The sequence below is a fragment of the Salmo salar genome, chromosome ssa25, assembly GCF_905237065.1.
Source record: "Salmo salar chromosome ssa25, Ssal_v3.1, whole genome shotgun sequence".
Lineage (NCBI taxonomy): Eukaryota > Metazoa > Chordata > Actinopteri > Salmoniformes > Salmonidae > Salmo > Salmo salar.
Window position 1 is genome coordinate 21,984,215 of NC_059466.1, and position 9,324 is coordinate 21,993,538.

Genomic DNA, 9,324 nt, shown 5'->3' on the forward strand with positions numbered 1-9,324 from the left:
TGTTCTTTTGCATGAACACATTGTTATGTGATGAATATGGATGTCTTTATGCCTTAACTTATAAAGTCAGTGACACATTAAACATCTGTAAAACCTATCATGTCTTAATGCTTGACACAGACTCATTTAAATCCAACGCAGGTCATGGTCCTCCACTGGTAAATTCCCATAAGTCTATGTATGGTCACTTCTCAGTGTTGGGCAACGTATTCTCATTACCTTGACGCTTAGCCTTGGCAGAGCGCGCCGCTGGGGCAGTCTATTTAAAAGGCCAGTCGCCAGATGAGCAGCGAGCACAGCGCGAGCGGTAGCAGCTGGCGAGAGGATATCAACCCGCAGCGCACAGCTCTGTTCTGTTCAAGAGGAGGATGCGCATCTTCGCTGTCATCTGGGCCATCTGCTTCTTCTTGAAGGAAGTGCAAGCGTGGGGCTTCAGAAATGGAATCTTTCATAACTCCATATGGTTGGGTAAATCATGCTTTCTTTTGTGATCTTGGAATCATTACTTTCCAACAAGGATAGGCTACTTTTGGAACTTTTAAGCATTCCAACAACTGCGGTTGGAAACATTGGTTTTCTGTAGGACGTTCTCCTGAAAGATTTATGTCTTGTGTTTTATAATATGATTGTGGAATGTTCCGATGTAACGTTTAGCACAACAATGACACTGAATCTTTCAAAAAGTGTGGTATGTTTTTTTTTTGGTTTTGGTTGCTTGGACATAGGCCTATAAGAGGCGCCGGTTTCTTTAAAAAAAAATGTTATTCTAAAATGGCCCACCCCGGCCAAACCCTACCCTAACCCGGACGACGCTGGGCCAATTGTGCGCCGCCTCTGGGACTCTCGAACACGGCCGGTTGTGATACAGCCCGGGATCGAACCCGTGTCTGTAGTGACTCCTCTTTGATGTGTCTACAAACTTAGGCTAATTATCATTCCCATGTGTTAGAAAAAGTTTAACTTTATATGTTCACTTCTCTAACAGGTCTTTATCTTCAACATAATCTCACAATCCTGCACAACATAGGCTATTTATATATATTTTTTGCCTAAAAACATTTAGCATGAATTAACCCTGATAACACTTTGTCTACATCATTTGTACGGTTATGTTGTAACGTTATTAAATTACACATATCACTATGATGTGTGTTTGGGTAGAGGGCACAGTTAGAGACGGACATATTTACGACTGTACACACGCATGAGCGTCTTGCAAAGCATGACTTCATTTTGTCTAAGGGACGAGAAACACACATGAACAAGAAAGCTGTGCAAACTTATGTGCAGAACATTCTTTCAGTGTTTATGTTAGGGCATAGCAATGAAAAAATAGGACAGAATGTTATATCAGACTGCACATTTCTTGTGTAAAACAGAGACAGACCCACTCTTATTACATCTGCCCTTGACACACTCAGTTTATAGACCAGTCTGCTTATTGTCTAATAATATTATATTGAAGACTGAATTTGGCCCAACCCATAGCTGCAGGAATTAAGGGTGCTGAGGCTGCTGCAGCACCCCCTAAAAAATACATATATATATATATATATATATATATATATATATATTTTTTTTTTTTTTTTTCTCTCAGAAAAGTAGTGCACTGGGCCTTTTTATAGTCCTGTATGAGCAGACCGATATAACCCATCTGCAGCACAGGCAAAAACTTATTTCCCAACCCAAACTACTTTCAATGGAATGTGTCGTATAGGCTACTTCTGATCGAGTTAATGAGCTCGACTTGCCCATCAGGCCTACACACATCTGGAACACATAAACTAAACTGCATGTTTTCTGTAATATATCATGTGACCCAAACCCCCTATATCATTTGGTTAGACTAATAGTGAGACACACCACTCTCTAGGATTATAATGAAAATGAGGTACCACCTCACAAGGCACCTTGGAGGAAGAGGTTGACTAGTAGTTGCAAACATTGACTCGTAGCTAACTTGGACTGCACTCCAAGTCCTACAAGGTCATGCATGCCTGATGTCAAAACGGGTTCAAAGGAGGACCCCCCCATAGGGAAGCACAGGAGTATGACCACTCCCGAGAGGTAGATTACAAACACTTAGCGTCTGTCCTAAGGCTTTCTATCCAACCACAACACGTTACAGAGTTGAAAGATGTTGGCCTATCCACTGTGGGTGTTTCATGTTTCTTTTCTTCCGCTATGAACTTCTTAGTCTGTATGCCACTTTGCTTGTTCTAGCTCCCTGAGAAGGATTCCCCCAATCTTGTTTTAACATAATATTTTCCACTTGTTTTTCTGTTGCCTGGATACGTGTCTTTGTGGTTGTGGCAGTGGGACACTACACAGGCATTGGCAGCATATCTGTCTATCTGTAGTGCTTTGATAGTGATAGCAGTGTTGACTGACTGGGACGTCTTTTTTTTCTGGACAGAGCAAGCTGCTGGAGTCTACCACAGGGAATCGCGTAAAGGGAGATATCAGCTGACTTATAAGGAGGCCAAGTCGGTGTGCAAATACGAAGGAGGAAATCTGGCCACTTACGATCAACTGGAGGCTGCTCGTCAAATAGGTTTACAATAACTTCCAAATCCCCCCAGTCCCCTCTTGTCCATGTCCTCCATCTCTCTCTCCCTCCCCCCGCTCTCTCTCTTTCTCTCTCTCTGTCTGTCTGTCTCTCTCTCCCCCCCCCCCCCCCTCTCTGAATTTACAAGGAAAGAGTCTGGAGGACTACAACTCAGAAGCAGCATAATGTTGCCAATTGGATTCTGTCAATGTCAATGCAGACTTTCAAAATAAGCAGTGGCAACTAATGAGTGAGCCCTGAGTTTACAAAATGCCATTATCACTGTTAATTAATGATGCCTTACAGTTTGCCTAAGAGCACTTATAATTAAACAGTTTAAATTATCCGACCATGTGTTCACTGGACAAGCAATGCCAGGAAAAAGTGTGTTAATCTTGCGTTTCTACCATGAAATCAATCAAAGTTGTCTTGCCACTGCACTACAGCCTGTTGCTCTGTGGGACTTCCTACCCTTTCCTCTTGGCCCTAACCCTTCGATGTCTGTAGACCTGAAAGGTATATAAGCAGTATACTGCAGGGGAGTGTTGTTTTCACCATTTTTCCTACACTTTACAGATCAAACGTCAAAGGTTTAGGGTCAAGGAGAAGGGTTATAGGGAGTGAATTGGTACCAGCTTGAGACGTCTCCCCAGTATAGTAAGAACAGTAACACCTGCCTGGCTGGCTTATGTTAACATTGACATGGCAGACAAACTGTAGCCAGACCAGGCCCTGTCTTGGGAAACCACCACTTGTATGTCTGTGGTTAGAGCAGAGCTGCCCCATGGCCAATTATCCTAGGAGGTCTGAGTTTTTTCCCCCTGCATTTCCTGACTGACTGTGGTCCACTGATTGTGACTGGAGGCTTTTTTAGATACATTGGAGTTCATTATGCGTTACCCCCACCACCCACCACCCATCCACATCCCCACATCAATGGTCCGCTTGTAATTTCAGATGCAAAGTCAGTGGAAGGCACATTTTTGCCAGGGACCGTAGCATTTCCAAAGACAGGGTTTTGTTTTGAGAATACGAGCAAGACGAATGGCTTGTGGTGACCCAATATGGCCATGGATCTTCTGTAAGAGTGTTTTATCTGTGGTACTAAGAGGGGGATGCTAGTTCTAGAAACCAAGCTCTCTTATTATTTTACCAATATGACACTCTTAGCCCGAAACTTTGCAAATTCAGTTTCTTACCAGGCTAACTCTTTGTCCCTCATTCCTAGGTTTTCACGTGTGTGCGGCTGGGTGGTATGACAAAGGTCGTGTAGGCTACCCTATCGTCAAAGCTGGTGCCAACTGTGGTTTTGGGAAGGTTGGTGTCATCGACTACGGGTACAGGCTGAACAAGAGTGAAAGATGGGACGTCTACTGCTACAACCCCAACTGTGAGTAGTGAACAGACCTGGTTTCAAATTATACTCCAAATCATTTCAAATTCTTGACCTGTGATTGATTGAACTTGACTGTTGCAAATGGAACCAATAGCTCATTTTTAAAAGTGCAAACTTCACCCACCTGACTCTCCAGGCAGGCTAAAGAAAACGCTCAGAGTATTTGAAATACACTGCTCAAAAAAATAAAGGGAACACTTAAACAACACAATGTAACTCCAAGTCAATCACACTTCTGTGAAAACAAACTGTCCACTTAGGAAGCAACACTGATTGACAATAAATTGCACATGCTGTTGTGCAAATGGAATAGACAACAGGTGGAAATTATAGGCAATTAGCAAGACACCCCCAATAAAGGAGTGGTTCTGCAGTTGGGGACCACAGACCACTTCTCAGTTCCTATGCTTCCTGGCTGATGTTTTGGTCACTTTTGAATGCTGGCGGTGCTTTCACTCTAGTGGTAGCATGAGACGGAGTCTACAACCCACACAAGTGGCTCAGGTAGTGCAGCTCATCCAGGATGGCACATCAATGCGAGGTGTGGCAAGAAGGTTTGTTGTGTCTGTCAGCGTAGTGTCCAGAGCATGGAGGCGCTACCAGGAGACAGGCCAGTACATCAGGAGACGTGGAGGAGGCCGTAGGAGGGCAACAACCCAGCAGCAGGACCGCTACCTCCGCCTTTGTGCAAGGGGGAGCAGGAAAAGCACTGCCAGAGCCCTGCAAAATGACCTCCAGCAGGCCACAAATGTGCATGTGTCTGCTCAAATGGTCAGAAACAGACTCTATGAGGGCCCGGCGTCCACAGGTGGGGGTTGTGCTTACAGTCCAACACCGTGCAGGACGTTTGGCATTTGCCAGAGAACACCAAGATTGGCAAATTCGCCACTGGCGCCCTGTGCTCTTCACAGATGAAAGCAAGTTCACACTGAGCACGTGACAGACGTGACAGAGTCTGGAGATGCCGTGGAGAACGTTCTGCTGCCTGCAACATCCTCCAGCATGACCGGTTTGGCGGTGGGTCAGTCATGGTGTGGGGTGGCATTTCTTTGGGGGGCCGCACAGCCCTCCATGTGCTCACCAGAGGTTGCCTGACTGCCATTAGGTACCGAGATGAGATCCTCAGACCCCTTGTGAGACCATATGCTGGTGCGGTTGGCCCTGGGTTCCTCCTAATGCAAGACAATGCTAGACCTCATGTGGCTGGAGTGTGTCAGCAGTTCCTGCAAGAGGAAGGCATTGATGCTATGGACTGGCCCGCCCGTTCCCCAGACCTGAATCCAATTGAGCACATCTGGGACATCATGTCTCGCTCCATCCACCAACGCCACGTTGCACCACAGACTGTCCAGGAGTTGACGGATGCTTTAGTCCAGGTCTGGGAGGAGATCCCTCAGGAGACCATCCGCCACCTCATCAGGAGCATGCCCAGGCGTTGTAGGGAGGTCATACAGGCACGTGGAGGCCACACACACTACTGAGCCTCATTTTGACTTGTTTTAAGGACATTACATCAAAGTTGGATCAGCCTGTAGTGTGGTTTTCCACTTTAATTTTGAGTGTGACTCCAAATCCAGACCTCCATGGGTTGATAAATTGGATTTCCATTGATTATTTTTGTGTGATTTTGTTGTCAGCACATTCAACTATGTAAAGAAAAAAGTATTTAATAAGATTATTTCTTTCATTCAGATCTAGGATGTGTTGTTTAAGTGTTCCCTTTATTTTTTTGAGCAGTATATTTCAAATAGTATTTGAACCCGTCTGCTTGCATGACAAATGGAGGTTTAAGCAATCCTGGGTGTTTTGGTTTAACAGTTTAATCGACCAAGAGTTTCCACCATATGAGATGAGTGTGTGGTTGAGTCAGACAGACGTTGGTTTCTAAGGGGCGAGGTTAAGGACACACAGGGTCAGAGTTGTAAAGTTGATTGTGGTCCATGACATGTAGGCTAACATACTAGTGGGACACATTGATGACTGTACATGGGCAGGGGGGTTGTGGTTTCGATAAAGACTCCATAAGGTCTCCCAACATGAGTAAGGCACACTCCAGTGTCCACTGGAGTACTAACAGTGATAACTGAGATAGAGTCTGAACTATGAGTGATGGGGTGACGTACAGCTGTAAACACTCCAGATGATTCACCGAAGCCTTGCAGATGAAGTGAGACCTGAATGCCTTTGAGCTGTCATGATGGACGACAGGAGAGAAAATAACACAAACAGCCAACTTAATGTTGATTCATTTCATTAAGATTGTCTCTGACTGGGCTCATACATGGAGATGAAGATTGTTTTCTTGTTGAAAGATATTTAGCTTCCTATCCATCTCAGTATATCTTGAAAGGGTTGCAAAAGCAATATTATTAATATAAACACCCGGCATAACTGCCTGTGACATTTTTAAGAGGTTTGGTAAGGTTTCAGGAGTGGCTCTAAAGTGGTGCATCCATGCCAATATGCTACTGGAGAGAGCCAACAGAGGCTGGACTGTTTAATGGTGTTATACAGTCTTATAGAATGGTGAGGCAGATAGTTATACAAGTCTATGGGTGAGGCAAAGAAACACCGCTAGGTGTGAAGCCAACAAGGAACACCAAATACCCAATGACTGGGACTTCTCTCTAGACGATGAACATTTTTGTATTGTAGAATGACGAAGCAAAGCAACATGTTGAGGTGTAAATCCAACAAGGAACACACTGAACTCTTAATGGTCTGACTTGTCTGTAGATGATATGAACATCTAATACTTTACGTCATGTGGTAAGAACCCAGTCTTTAAACTGTAACTCTTCGGGACATACAGTATGTGGTAAGAACTTTATCCAGTTATTGTAAATAACACTTATACCTAATTTTTAATTTATCATGACAAAACAGCTGTATTGGGACCTGTCATGATGTTTTCATGGTGGGGAATGATACATGACCACATGTTTGGAGTTGGCACCACATGTGACGACCTTACTCACCATGGAAGAGGTTGCCTCATTGGATGAGATAGCTGCCTTAAGATACTATCTGTGTCCCAAATGGTACCATATTTCCTTTTTAGTGCACTACTTTCTGACATAGCACTCTGGTCAAAAGTAATGCACTAAATAGGTAATAGGGTGCCATTTAGCTGCTAATTTTCCCCATAGTTGCCTGTGACTTAGAGGATGTATGGTTTGCATTTCATCGATGAATTGCATAAAACAACTCCTAAATACAATAATTTCCCTTTACAAATCCAAGGGATCTAGAGCTTTTCATTTAATTTAATCCAAAATGCTCATTTAATTTTCTTCATTCAAATGACAGTCTCTTTTCCCATTTCTAACATCATTCAGTGGTAACATCACACGTGAAAGAGAACAACACAAGCAGAAATACCTATATTTTCATTTATCATAATGCATATGATGATAGCACATGTAACACACTAAAAAGTTAGTTTTATTAAACTTGTTATGTCTACAGCATTACTATTAACAGTCTAGTAACAGCCATTGTGAAGAATATTCTCTTCACGTTATTATTTACAATCAGCTAAGGAAAGTGACTAATTGAAAGTCCTCTGTAATCTAGTTTAGTTTATTAGTTATGTTTATTATATTGTTCTTTCTATTTGATCTGTTACAGTATATCTATAATTTCTAATATAACATTTCCTCATCCTGTCTCCTCCTCTCTCATGGTCCACAGCAAAGGAGTGTGGAGGAACTCTGACAGACCAGCAGAAGATCATCCAGTCACCTGGTTACCCAGAGGAGTACCAGGATGAGCAGATCTGCTACTGGCACATCCGTGTGCGCTATGGACAGAGGATACGCCTGCACTTCCTGGAGTTCGACGTGGAGGAGGACACGTCCTGTCTAGCAGACTATCTGGAGATCTATGACAGCTATGACGACGTCTCTGGCTTCGCCGGGAGGTGAGGTTCCAGCTTTTGATTGAATGTGCCTTTGCATTAAGTTTTAGTTTGTTGAGTTTACATTGTATGGTTGATTCAGGGTTGTTACAGTCTTATCCAAGATGTCAGAAAGTTGCATTGTACTAAATTTATTGATACTCACATAGACTCATAAGACTCTCTTTTCACACAACATACTGTCATAACATAGGCTACTGTCCTCTAGTGGTGTTTCGTATGACCATTTTGTCCACATGTTACTCTACGATTAAATAAATATATTTATTATTTCCAGGTACTGTGGAGATTACTTACCAGATGACTTAATTAGCACAGGTATGAAACAAACGCATTCCTATTTTATTACCATATTATGATGAATATTCATTATTATAGATCAAGAAGTTACTGTATATTTCTGGCAAGGATTAAAGCAAATGTACACAAGACGGGGTGTGTTTTGACTTTTTTGGTACGGCTGTGCTGCGGTTGTAGGTATGAGGCAAAGCCCTTTTTTAATCATCAATTGTTTATCGATTTTTAGTTATAATGGTTTTCTTTGATAAACTATGTCCACATATCAAATATCAGGACAGGAGGTATTATCAGTACTTTATACACATAGCAATATATCCATTTATCCATTTAGACTTGAAATCACTGGCCACTTTAATAATGGAACCCTAATCACTTTAATAATGTTTACATATTTTGCATTACTCATCTGTTATGTTTATACTGTATTCTATTATTCTACTGTAGCTTAGTCTATTCCGCTCTGACGTTGCTCGTCCAAGTATTTATATATTCTTAATTCCATTCCTTTACTTTAGATTGTATGTATTGTTAGATATTACTTGTTAGATATTATGGCACTGTTGGAGCTAGAAACACAAGCATTTCGCTACACCCACAATAACATCTGCTAAACACTTGTATGTGACAAATAAAATTTGATTTGATAAATCCACATAGCAAATATCCAAATGTCACCTTTCCCCGTTTCTCTCTCCCACAGGGAATGTGATGACACTAAAGTTCCTGTCCGATGCCTCTGTAGTGGCAGGAGGCTTCCAGCTGGAGTACATTGCTGTGAACTCTTCTCTCCACCACTTCCAGAATGACACCAGCTATTACTTCACTTGACAAATTATTTAATAGATACTTTTTTATGTTAATGTTTCCCTTTGTATTTATAATGTTGTCGTTTTTACTCATGTAATTCATGTGTGTATCCCTGTTGTCATCAAGGGAAAGCAAATAAATGCTGTATTAAATGTATAACCTCACTTGTTGAATGTTTTATTTGATTTGGGTGTTGTTGAGTATGTCACTACTGTACTTCAGTGTGTCACATGTCCCTCCCGATACTTATCATTGTTTGGGATGATCATCAAGGTTTGAATGGAGTTATTCAGTAAATAATGTTGTAGCACAATTTTGGGATGTTCAGTGAAATTACTTTTCACCAAGAATTTG

The 9,324-nt window shown here is 42.2% G+C and overlaps 1 protein-coding gene across 2 annotated transcripts; it reads left to right on the plus strand.

Annotated features, from left to right (window-relative positions):
* Positions 1 to 274: 274 nt before the first annotated feature.
* On the plus strand, positions 275 to 9,134 carry tnfaip6 (tumor necrosis factor, alpha-induced protein 6). Of its 2 annotated transcripts, NM_001141030.2 has the most exons (6): positions 296 to 468; positions 2,417 to 2,554; positions 3,777 to 3,938; positions 7,638 to 7,866; positions 8,141 to 8,181; positions 8,864 to 9,125. In NM_001141030.2, exons 1-6 carry the CDS (start codon positions 369 to 371, stop codon positions 8,989 to 8,991), a joined length of 798 nt encoding a protein of 265 aa, NP_001134502.1. In that variant the 5' UTR covers positions 296 to 368; the 3' UTR covers positions 8,992 to 9,125. The 2 variants fall into 2 exon arrangements, with proteins under 2 accessions (XP_014029020.1, NP_001134502.1); XM_014173545.2 differs by lacking the exon at positions 2,417 to 2,554 and having other exon boundaries at positions 275 to 468; positions 8,864 to 9,134.
* Positions 9,135 to 9,324: the final 190 nt, after the last annotated feature.